At 41.7% G+C, this 12085-nt stretch overlaps 1 protein-coding gene across 5 annotated transcripts; it reads right to left on the bottom strand.

Moving 5' to 3' along the window:
* Nucleotides 1-386: 386 nt before the first annotated feature.
* Nucleotides 387-11210, bottom strand: tfap2c (transcription factor AP-2 gamma (activating enhancer binding protein 2 gamma)). Of its 5 annotated transcripts, none has more exons than XM_067259641.1 (8): nucleotides 11176-11210; nucleotides 7267-7728; nucleotides 7005-7056; nucleotides 5701-5784; nucleotides 4856-5078; nucleotides 3334-3452; nucleotides 2123-2264; nucleotides 387-1957 (listed from the first exon to the last, which is right to left on the bottom strand). In XM_067259641.1, the coding sequence occupies exons 1-8, from the start codon at nucleotides 11203-11205 to the stop codon at nucleotides 1666-1668; spliced, it is 1404 nt and encodes a 467-aa protein (XP_067115742.1). In that variant the 5' UTR covers nucleotides 11206-11210; the 3' UTR covers nucleotides 387-1665. The 5 variants fall into 5 exon arrangements, with proteins under 5 accessions (XP_067115742.1, XP_067115587.1, XP_067115666.1 ...); XM_067259486.1 differs by lacking the exon at nucleotides 11176-11210 and adding an exon at nucleotides 8648-8996; XM_067259565.1 differs by lacking the exon at nucleotides 11176-11210 and adding an exon at nucleotides 8648-8996 and having other exon boundaries at nucleotides 5713-5784.
* Between the last annotated feature and the right edge of the window lie 875 nt (nucleotides 11211-12085).

Raw genomic sequence — 12085 nt, 5'->3', positions numbered from 1 at the left:
GCTGCTTGTCTCGTCGCCTACACGGGTACAGTTTGTTACACAGAGTGAAAAACACAAAAGTGGTCATTTTGCTTCAGTGCCCTCTTCCTATCACACGGAGGGTTTTGTGATCTCTTGATTCACCGAGCCACAGTGCTTGTTTGTGTAGCTAAGTTACAGCACATAATGATGCCCACTGTTACTTTTAGTCTGGGGGGGGGTTTGTTTATAATTGGGAAAATCTTCAAACACATGACTTGCCCTTTATCCACCAAAATAATTAATTAAATACAGCTGAAGGAGGGAGGAAGGCTGCAGTGTCGTACATGTGGACGCCCCTGTTCGTCTCTCTGTGAGTGTCCATGTGCGCATTATCAAAACTGTTCAATAATGGAATAAATAACAAGTTTCTTTTTTTAAGAACAGGGTTGATTTTTTATTATTTTTTGCTATAACTTTAAAACAGTTTTACACATATTTCAAAATGCATGTCATACCCATTTCCTAAGTTCTACATGATAAAAAAAAAAACCCATTTAGAAAAGTTTAACACATCATAAAAAGATAAGCCAGACACCAAAATTAAACCATTATGTACATATCCCATTAAATTACAACATAAATTAGAAATATTTACATTCAGGGGTAATATAACGGACAGAATTCTCAGTTTGCAGTTCATTTTCTAATTAAAACACTCTTTCAGAAGGGTAATATATACACTTTGCATACACAGGCACACTCACATCATGTAACACATACACTCTCGCTGAAAGGAATACAATTTCGATTAAACTGAATGATTGTGGTTGAATACAGTTAACATCAACAGGGACTTGTTTGTATTGAGGGTAAAGATGATCTAATATGGTAGAGTAGTCAAAAGGAAATGGGTCCCTAAGGACAGCTCTAGAAGTAAAAGAAGAGGAGAATAATTTCTAAGCCTTTGGTGTCAACCCACAATAATGATTCAACAAGAACACTGAAAGGCTTCTATTGCAAATTGTCTTTAAGGTTTGTGGTTTCTGGGAAGCACAGACAAAATAACACACTTTCATATTCTGACGCACAGTATGTAAGAATCTCCTCCCATGGACAAATACAATAACACTGAACCCATTGAAGTCATTATGAAAAGTCTAAGCAAAAAAGTAAATAAAATGGATGCTCCTCTCTCCCATAACAAGTGTCCTTTGGTAGTCCAATGGGAACCCTGCACCGCAGAAGAGACACAGGAAATCACCGGATTTGCCTCCAGACAGACGAAGAAGAAAAAAAAGGCTGTGAGGAATTCACAGCCACAGCAACTCATCTTGAAATGATGTCCTCTGGGGAGAAAAACAACGTCTGTTTTCTGTCCTGTTACTATGTCAACAGAGTCCAGGGCCTGTGGCTGGAGAAACCTACTGTATGGCACCAAGGTAGGTTGACCTTGCACTGAAACCAGCCAATGGGGACGACAAGCCTTTGAAGACTGTACTTTTAGAAAGCGCATGGGTAGTTGTAATTTGTACGTTCAAGTGTGGAGCAACATAAAAATAAAATCTAAGATCAGTACTTGATGACCAATTTCAACAACTAGATAGGAATCCAGAAGAGGCATAGGGTCTCTACAGTCTTTTCGAAGGGTGGAAGGAGGGGAGAGGGGAGGGGGGGCGGACGCGGGGGGGGGGGGGCGTGGGGTCCTTATTTCCTGTGCTTCTCCATTTTGTCGGCTTTGCTTCCGCTGTCGGACGAGCCCTGCGTGTCGCTGCCGGAGCTCAGGTACATCTTGTCCACCTGCTTGAGGGCCTCGTTCAGGTAGTTCTGGAGGGAGGTCATGGCAGCGCAGATGGCAGGCGAGCCAAAGCCGTGAGTGATGAGGCTGAAGTGGGTCAGGCAGCCCTGGATGCCCTGGTCCAGGATGGGCGCTGGCCGAGAGTTCCCCAGAGGAGAGCGGTCCTGGGTCAGCAGGTCTGTGAACTCCTTACAGATCTGCCTGAGGAAAAACACGTTGCGATTGATTATTTGTTTTGGAACACCAGACAAGTGAAGAAGGATTTATGACATTGCCGAACCCTCACAATATTGGAATTAAATAAGTACCACACGTAATTCTGATTCTAAACACAAGCCTGTTCCTGTAACTAGCCGAGACACTTACTTGGCGGCGAGGAGCATGTTCTTGCGAGAGTTGGCCTCATTGCGTTCTACGTGCGGTCTGCCTAGGTACTCAGCGATGGCTTTCGCTGGAAACTCCGTCTCGCAAACGTACCCAAAATCCCTGGCCAAGTGAACAGCTTCGCCTGGGGGGGGGGGGGGGAGAAATGAAGAAATTATGTGAATCTGTCCTACAAAAACTACACTCCAAAAAGGTACAGAAACCCAGATCGAAGAATCCCATCCAGACAGCCACTGGGTGAACAGAGAAGTTGACTAACGTTCATAATCAGCTGAGCCCAGACTCTTTGCTCGAGGGTGGAAGAGCCAGCGAGATGAACATATCCCATCTCCAGGCTACTCCTCTGCATGGTCATAATGGGCTTATCTGGCTAAATGCAACCATGTAGCCTGTGGCACCGACAGAGCCACTTATTGATAGACACGCACATCACTTTAGGACACAGCTCTTCAGAAGCGCTGGCTTTAAGGTCATTCTCTCCTCTTGGCAACACGTACACGTGATAACAAGCCTTAATTCAGCTTTGAAGGTCTCTAAATAACACAAGCCCCGAGTCATTCCCCAGCACAGAACCATCAGCCCATTTATAGCGATTCGGCTTCAGAAGAAAAATATATATTCCACAAAGCCTGAGGCGGTTCGATGTGATTCGAAGTAAAACTATGGTCCCTGCTATGCGTCATTGTCTAGTTGAGACTGATGGGAGTCTGAATTGAGGAAAGTTGAGGTGTACTCACTGTCTGAATAAATAGATGAGTAGACATCTGGCAAGATAACTTAATGGAAAACTGTGTGTGTCATTGGGTGTGGTCATTGTTCTAGCTGTCTTAGACGCCATACACAAGTCCATTTTATTTCTCCTTTGGTTGTGAGTGTCACAACTATAATATGGAGTTAGGATGCATAGATATGTCTTTCGGGCTTTTCTGCAACGTTCCAGGTCTTGGACCAGATGGTAGCTGACCTGAAAATGTCCCACTGGAAGTCATGGTAGATAATGTCAACACTGCCTTGATGGTTAAAGGCAGAAGGAAAAGAAAATGCCCGGATTCAAACACACGCTACGTCACGTGAGTCCTTTAAAACGGATATTCCACCGATATTAAAATCATATGGGTGACCAAAATAACCCAGAACCAAGGGATATAACACAAAGTCTAGTTGTATCCAGTGTTAGACAGGCAGCAACCTACCTTCAACTAGTGCAGTTAGCAGGGTGACATTAGCTGCCTTCCTTCTCCCGGCAGGCAGGTTGAGACCAATCTTGTCCAGCTTTTCTCTCAAAGACCGGCCACCATTTTTTGACTTGGCCCTGCAAAAGAGACAGAACCGGATATTCAGCTTTGTGATAATTGCTTGAACTAATTGCTGCCAGCTACAGAGGGGACCGGCCTGAAGGGAAGGCTTAGGAGGAATTCATGGCATTCGCAGTGAGAGAGTGGCATACTTTATCCTCTGTGTTGGTACATTTTGTTCTTAGGAGTACAGATCAGAAGTGAGAGGTTGTCTTCAACCTTCCGATCATTAGTTAGACATAATCTGTCCAGTTCCCATCTCTTTTCAGAGCCCATAGGAGGGAGGGACTTGTTCAGCGCGTTCATCCTTGAAAGAGGACTCATCACATACTTTTGAAAACACATAAATCAAAAGGAGAAGAGACTTTGAAATCCATCCTGACCTAAAAAAACACACAAATAATGCTTCGTCCTGAGAACATTGCCGGGAAATCACATGCATACATACACACTCGCACACAAACTGTCAAATTCCCCACTTGCTGTAGCCGAGTCAGTTTCACGCATGACTGGCGGGCAGGCTTCACTCTCTTCGTGGCGGGTGAGAGAGACAGCATCTTTGGGGAGGCGAGTGTGTATGCCCCCCTCTTCTTCCCTCTCCCTCCCTCCCTCCCTCCCTTTTCTCACTACCCCCCCCCCTATCGCTCCATGACCTACTTAAGGGTATCTCAGATTGAGTGTTAGTGTGTGTGTCTGTGTGTGTGTGTGTGTGTGTTTGTATGTGTGTGCGTTAGCGTGAACGTGTGTGTGAGCGGGGACACATGGGAAGTTCGAAACATGCATTCCTTGCACAAAACACAGCATTTTCTGGTTTCGGGGTCTATCCCCCTACTCCCTTAGCAGACTGCTTGCTGACATATGGGCCACAAGGTCAACTGCTCAGCGACAATTAAAAACAGCTCTCCGACCCCCCGACACATGCAGACGCACATACAGTACGCCCAATGTAGCTGTCACACTCAAGTGCTAACTGCATGAACACAGCCTATCCCCAAAGCGAGGGGACGGAAACTGCAGAGCAAACATAGGTTGTCACGAGCCTTCCACACCAGAGCAGTGGCTGAAGAAAAGCCTGAGTGGCGTTTAGTGTCCTCGCTCGGCTTCCTTTCAGACAGCACACGTCCAACTACTGTCGAGATAAGCTCCGGACCTCTTTCCCTTTCGACTCTTGAACATAAACCACGTGCGAGTTGGATATTGTATCAGTATCCCTGTGGCTACGGCGCTGAGTAAATCTGCCGGCAGCTGTGGAATACCAGAAGTGCTGCTAATAATTGAAATGTTTGGTTGTTTGCCAGGTATCATTGACAGCCTCGAGGGGCTGAACCGCACCAGGTTAAGTTACATCCGTATCGCCGGGGGTGCAAGTATAAGCGAGCTCTCGTCTTAATCTGGCTGTGTATGGAGGTTGAACTCTGACCTGCGTAGGACTCCACCCAGCAGGGAGGCGTTGAGGCACTCTGGAGGGGAAAGGCGTCTCTGCACCTCTGCCACGGTGACCTTGTACTTGGAGGTGGAGCTGAGGAGAGAGAGGCGGCCAGGCACGGAGCAGAACACCTCCGTGGGGTTGGACACCATCCCCAGCAGGGACTCCTTCTGGAAGGGAAGGCCCAGCATGTTCCCCTTAGGGAGGGAGACAGGACCTGGAGGGGGAACAAAGAAAATAAAAGATTAAAGACAGAAGAGGTTGCAAAGAGAAATGGAGTTGAATAGCCTGGTTGACTATGTTCATTAAGGTTGGAGATATTGAGGGCTCGCAGCTTTGGTACATAATTATAAGACATTGACCCCCCCCCACTCTTTTATACCACAGTCTTACAACAACTTTCTTTCTTAACCGCCTTGTGTTTTTTCCTTAAGTTCCAATACACACTACTTGTGTTCCCTCATACTGATGAATGTTCCCAAAAGCCTGGCCCCTTTTCAAGGCCCAACATGCACATTAAAATGTTGAGTTGCTGGTCCGAAGAAGCCAGGAAATGTGGAACATGACCACCTAAGGTCAAGCTGAAAGGCCCTCCATCCTGCCATCCACAGAGGGCTTGCAGAGACATCACCTAAACTCAACTGATCGACAGTTACATCATCCCTTTCCAGACAGACAGACCCTGGATTTACAGAGCAGATGACTAAATGTACCTGAACAGAGAGTCTAGAAACGTTTGGTGAACAGATTCAGTCTAAAAAGGGGCTATTGTGGGTCACAAATCACAAAGCACTGACAACGCCAGTCAGACAAACACATAGCACACTACATATAGCTACCTTCATCCTCACCCGCAAGTATGCCCCCCTCATAATAAGTCCTCTGTAAGCGATCAAGGTTCCTGCCACCTCGCAGTCCTAATACTGAGACAAAAATCACAGAGGAGGAACAGGGGTGATTTAGGGCTCATCTGAGTCTAGGCAGCTGAGAGACACATTCCATGGTTTACTAGCATACACCCACCGCCTGGCTTTGAGCCTGACAACAACATAATGAGCCTTTACACATTACCATAACAATGACTATGGTTGTGAACAAACAGTTTGCTCCTTCAAACTATGGATCAAATGTTCGCATGCTTAAAATAGACATTTCTGTACTAATTGGGGATAAACTTTCCAAATGTATCTATGCAAAGACAATTTTGTTATGAATCAAAGATGGCTTCCAAGGATGACAAATAAGTAGCAATTTTATATTTAGGCAAAAAATGATCCAAGATATGAGTCCTTTTGACATTGCATCATAATTCTCATTATATCTAAGAATCTCATGCATAGGCTTTATTTGACATTTTAAAAGTTGTGAAGCAAATCAGCATGTGAGCATGAGAATACAGTCTAGCATTGAGTCAAAAATATATATTTGAAAACCAGAATAATAATCCAGAATAATCCTCATTCAAAACATTTCAAGTCTCAACAAAATGCAGAATTGTCCTTCACATGCAAGCTAATGCCACACCCCAACTAAAGCTGGTTTTGCAAAAAAGTCATAGAGTGTCTAAAAGAAACTGTTCTGTTGCATAAAGACGTTGGGAGTACCAGCTGAGCCCCTAAAGACTGGCCAAAGCTTCCCATCAATGGCCAATTTCTAAGATTGCTTGACTTCTATATGGTGTCTTGTCAGCCAACCTGACATTTAGAAACGTTTTTTTTTACCCACTGAGTCAATAGACTATTGAAGCAAGACAGGATCAGACAAGGCTTGGTTAAGTGCACCTCATGAAAAAATCTAAAAACAAGCTTCTCCTTACCGCTTTCATAAACGCTGAAACTTGTCAATGAATTAACAAATAATTGAAAAAGCATTAAAGCCCCCTAGCAATGTTTGCAACTTGTCCTTTCTGCCATCTGATTGTTGGGCCTGCTTATACATGTCATTGCCACACTTTAAATTTAGATCTATGGATTTTAACAGGCTGCAGTCAAGACCTTTACAGTTTTACATAAATGTTTACATTTTATTAATTTAGCAGACGTTTTTATTCAAAGTGACATACAAATAATGCGTATCAAAATATAGCAGAATATCAAGGCTCAGAAGTGTATTGAAATTATCGAAAATATACAAAGTAACCAACCTTTTTTGATGACTGTCTGATCAGCCATTATAATACTGTGATCATCTCCATGCTGGGGAAAAACAAAACAAGACAAAACGGTGGAGCAGTGAGATGTATACTAATTAATACATTTGTAATTTGAGGTATTTTATGTATTTGAGCTATAGCATTTGAGCTTCTGTGTTTAAATACACATATAAAGTGCAATTGGCCCTGTTCATTATACTACATTATGCCTAATTTGTATTTAAAAGCCAGTAAACTTCTTGAGATTACTCACTTGAACATCATCGAGACCGTGACCCATTTCGTGCATTCCTAAATTATCACCAATGACTGAAGACTCGATGCTGTGAACATGAGGTGGTAGAAGTTCTGGACGGCGGAAGCCTTCCCTTCTGACGCCCGATGAGCCGCCGTCCAACCCCAAAATCTGACTCGCCAGTCCACTTCGAGCATGAGGCCCCAGTCCATCTTGACCCTGCCTGCCAGGCCATGACTGCTGCTGGTTTGACGACGGGGACTGGTGTATGGAGTTAATATTGAAAGGGTCGCTAAGGTGGGAGTAGGGATCACCTGACTGAGGGTATGACATGGGCTGGTAGGGTGGTGGGAAATAGGGGGGCTGGAAGTCCGAACTGGCAGAGTGGGATAGGGATGGAGACGGGCTGTAGAGGTGTTGGCTCACCGCAGGCAGGTGAGGTAACCTGGGGTTCCCATTGCTACTGCCATCGTGCCTTTCCTGGTGACAAAACAGACATTGGAGTTTAGAAAGGCATGCTAGAATTTGTCAATATGGCCATAATTGTTTTTTTCCGAAATAAATGTTCATAGGTGTCATGCCATAACAGAAATACCACATAATCCACAATAAACAGGTCTTGAACATGTGTGAGACATACAACACTGAATATGATAGGCTAATGTAACTACTGCCAGCAATACAACTGCCGGCAATACCTCGGGAATCAGACTTTCGGGTTAACTGGGACTCATCCAAGATTGGAACACAATTTAAACTCGACTGTCTTAAGTAGAAATTTAATTATAGCGTATAATTTAAATCATATATGGTAAACTAATGTTTCCATTGCTACTTGGAAGAAGGAAGTTTACATTTTTTTAAATCGTAAGGCGCAACTTTCCTGTGAACCCCGAAAGTCCCTATTGTAAAGCGTCACTTTAAATTAATAAAATATGACCATTCTTTTAAAATTATGCTTGGTATGATTATTTTAACACTATTTATAGGCTAGTAGTAGGCTAGTAGGTTAGTAGTAGGCTATTTTATTATGTTATTGAACATTGTCTAATTTGAAGGTTGCGTACACGATACTATTTAAGCCGTTTTACAAACTCTGAGAGGTAGGCCTAAATACAACAACCCAAAAATTTATAAACCTACTCCCGAAAATGTTGAAAGTTTGAGTCATCCAACTCGTTCGTTTCCTGAACGATTGACGCTTATTTTCATCTTTCATAGATTAATAAAGTAGGCTAAACTAGACAACTATGAAAAATTGCTCGCTAATACAACAGTCTACATGATTTGAAAATATATTGTTGGTCCGCATAGGAGTCCCGTTAAATCTATTTTGAGTGAAGAAATGTGTGCATATTAAAATTTGATCAACGCAACATCTGATGCTGTCAAAACTCACCTCGCAGTCATCTTCGTACTTCACGTTATCTGCTAGCTTCCACAACATTTCTGTTTCTGATACAAAACTGATCAGTATAAGAAAGCTCTCGACCAAGTAGTCTACTGTCGCAATTTAATCCAGATAGGAAAGAAATAAATGCTTCCTTAAAAAGCAGTTTCTCGAACCAAACGATGGTAGTTTGAAGAGAGCACTGACGTTTAGAGGTGGATTCGGGCGGCTGTCAACGTCTAGGTCTAAACAGCAACTAGGGAAAAACAGTTTTTTTTTGGCAATATCCCTTCTCATTCAGCCCAGCGCAGAAGTGTTATGGAAATTGGAAGAAGCGTTCAATAAAAAGAAACTCGACTCCCTCTTATGGTCAAAGTAGTGATGTTCAGTCCACTGATGTAGTAATGTTCAGTTCTAAACGTGTAGCCCTCCTTCAAATATGTGTGGCCCTACTATATTTGCATAGCCACTTTCAGTGGGCGTTAACATAACTGTGATGTCACGGTAAGAGTCAAACTTTGCCGATTGGTTATTGTTAGAATGAGGGACCAATATATGTTTTTAACCAATTGTTCGATAGTCTTGTAGACCAATGGGCGTTTGCTTTAATTATAATTGTAACAATAATAACATAACAATAATGTAGTTATGTTGATAATGATAGAAAATAGACACCAAAATAACGAAGATAATAGCCTATTAGCACCTAGGACTATAATAACAATGATATCATAAAAGTATGGGTTGATGGCACAATTAGGTACTACAAACAATTTTGCCTAATAATAATGATAATAGCTAAGCTAATTGGCCATTCTTATAGTATTGGGCCTTTTGTTATCATTACAATAAAGGGTCTATGTATAAGGATTGCAATTTGCCTAACACCGTTCATCATAAAGAAAACCAAGCTATTATCACTGCATCGAAATGTTCTTTTTCATTCATAAAATGAAAACATATAAGTAGCCTATGTTATCATTAGGCCTATATTTCTTTATGCGTATCTAGCCATCTTATAAACAGCATATGCATCATAATTAATCAGATTTTAATCATGATTCCTTAGCTTCTGAAAAAAAAAAATCAACATGATTTTGAGATATAGGCCTATTTGTGGTTCAGAGTTGAGTGCTTAAGCCTTAAGGCTCAACGTATCTCTTTTTAAAACCTCTTAAATCTCCCCAAAAATCGCACTCTTCATTAACATTTTTGGTGTGGCTACAATAGGCAGATCACTCTTTGAAAGGCTTTATATTTCCCATTGTTATTCCTTTTTTGCTTTTTTACGGTGTTGTTTGTGATAGGCCTAGTTTACTGGGCCCCATTTTCCACATGATTAAATAAGGAAATATTGATTTTTATTAGGCTATGTCATATCCTGTTTGATTCTATTACAGAAACATTTGCCATCTAAATAAACACGTGACGGTCTATATGGTCAACATTCATGCTGTGGGAATGAATGTAAGGTTTGATGCCTGTTGCGTGAACGTGGCGATCGGCTCTGGGAACATAAAGACTGGGGGAGAAGCAGTTCAACCGTGTGGGACGCACCGGATTAACGCAGCGTGTGCTTAGTGGCTGGCGTGTTGTGATATGAACCAGAAATTAATGCTCACTAATTAAGTTATCTTTACGTTGCTATGTTGCACAGTAGGCTAAACAAGGTTAGACACGCAAGACCGACAGTTATTGCAGTTTTGAATGTGTTGTTGTGCATAGGCTATCCCTGAGCCAGTTCTTTCCAATAATTATTCGTTTAGGCCTAAGTGAAAGAGTGTGACATGTTTCAATCAAGTAATAAATTTAACCTAAACCTGTTTGCTCTACCTTCGTATAAAATTTGGGTTCGGCAATCAAATATGATACAAAACAATCAGGCAATAAACAATTTGTTTAGCTTGAGCAATTAACGTGGATCCTTTTTGTAATTTACGCCCAGCTGCTCTGTCGACACTGTAATTTGAACAATGGTGTAGCCTACAGAGGGCCTATAATTCTGGACAGCTACTAGCCTTTATGTATTTAAATGTCATCATAGCCTATTACAAAAACTACTCAAAATGTTGCAGTTTGATATTTTGAACCCTGTGGGGGAACATCGCATTTAATTGAAGGCATAGGCCTATCAAACTATAGCCTAACTAACGTTGTGAAAAGCTAGACCTTCCAAAAATGTGGCTATTCTGCGAATGAGTAGAAGTATAGCCTATAATGTCAAAACATATAGGCTATAGGTATCTATAACTAAACAATAAACAGTAGCCTATTATCCTATAGGGTACGTGTATTTAAACAGAATTTCTTGCATATTCGTTTTACAGACAGTGCTCATTGCGCTTGTAAGATGTTATTGACCTTCTTTACATAGGCTATAGCCTAATTTAGTAATTGTCAATTGCCGTTTCATGTTCCAAGGCCTACATGTCAAATAATCTAACGAATATTTTTGTAATAGGCTATGTCAATAATAGTTGCTAAAGCCTAGAGCTAATTGCTAATAATTTGTTGATGGAAAGGTTAATATAGCCTACCCGCCAATCCAGCCTCTCCAGTAAAGACATCAGAAAGACTCGGGCAGTAATTCCAGTGCAAAGGATTCGAAAGAGTGAATTCACAAGTGCTCTACAAAACCGACTACTCACCTGAAGGCCCTGAACTGCGCATGCGGTCTCTAGGTATACACCTGCGCGATTACCTCCCTATAGTTATGTGATTGGAGCAGACATCCTCACTCTCTCGCTCTTTCTGTCGCTACAAGGCATATCCTATTTCATCTGGAAAATCTAAGATGATATGTGTGATGATGACGGCATAAAATAATTCTAGGATTTCGCTGTGTATTTTCTTAATGATTGGCCAATCAATTTAAGTTTATGATTATGGGTTAAAAATTATAATTAGGCCAACTGAAACAATGATGTGTTCGAGTAGGCCAACTCAAACACAATCACAGGTTTCAGGCTTATGTTGAAATACTTTCAGATATAGATAGACCATGCAATGTTCCCTACTGGCAGGGTGATCAATACTCGACTTTCAGTTAAAAGTCTTAACGTGATTACAACATTACAACCAAAAACTGTTTATAGATCAGTTTTTAACTGACATTAAACGTTCAGTGTTGCAGAATCAACTTTTCTAAAGCCAGAAAACGCCCATTTGATTTCATTTTCCTTAAAGAAAATATAGTGACCAATCTTGGTCAAAAATGTGTGGAAGTATTTCACTGCAAGATATCTTCTGAAGTTTTTGATGAAACATTTAGTTTTTTACTGTAGATAAGTGCACCTACAAAGCAATTAAATGATCAATTTAATTAACATACATAGTTTATGACGCTTTATTTTAGACTGGTTACCATGCCAAGCCTGCAAAATAGCACAGTCTGGTGAGCAGTAACGTCTTAACCTCTGCTTCCATCTTGTGACCGAACTCAAGCAC

The sequence above is a fragment of the Osmerus mordax genome, chromosome 1 (genome assembly GCF_038355195.1).
Source record: "Osmerus mordax isolate fOsmMor3 chromosome 1, fOsmMor3.pri, whole genome shotgun sequence".
In the NCBI taxonomy this organism is placed as follows: domain Eukaryota; kingdom Metazoa; phylum Chordata; class Actinopteri; order Osmeriformes; family Osmeridae; genus Osmerus; species Osmerus mordax.
The sequence above is the reverse complement of the archived record's forward strand: the minus strand, read 5'-3'. Positions and strand labels throughout refer to the sequence as shown.

Coding starts and splice junctions, on each gene's coding strand:
- tfap2c (XM_067259486.1), bottom strand. CDS start 8,695: ATGTTGTGGAAGCTAGCAGATAACGTGAAGTACGAAGATGACTGCGAG. Junction 7,057..7,266: donor ACGGTCTCGATGATGTTCAA/GTGAGTAATCTC, acceptor GTTTTTCCCCAG/CATGGAGATGATCACAGTAT. Junction 2,265..3,333: donor GCTAACTGCACTAGTTGAAG/GTAGGTTGCTGC, acceptor CCCCCCCCCCAG/GCGAAGCTGTTCACTTGGCC.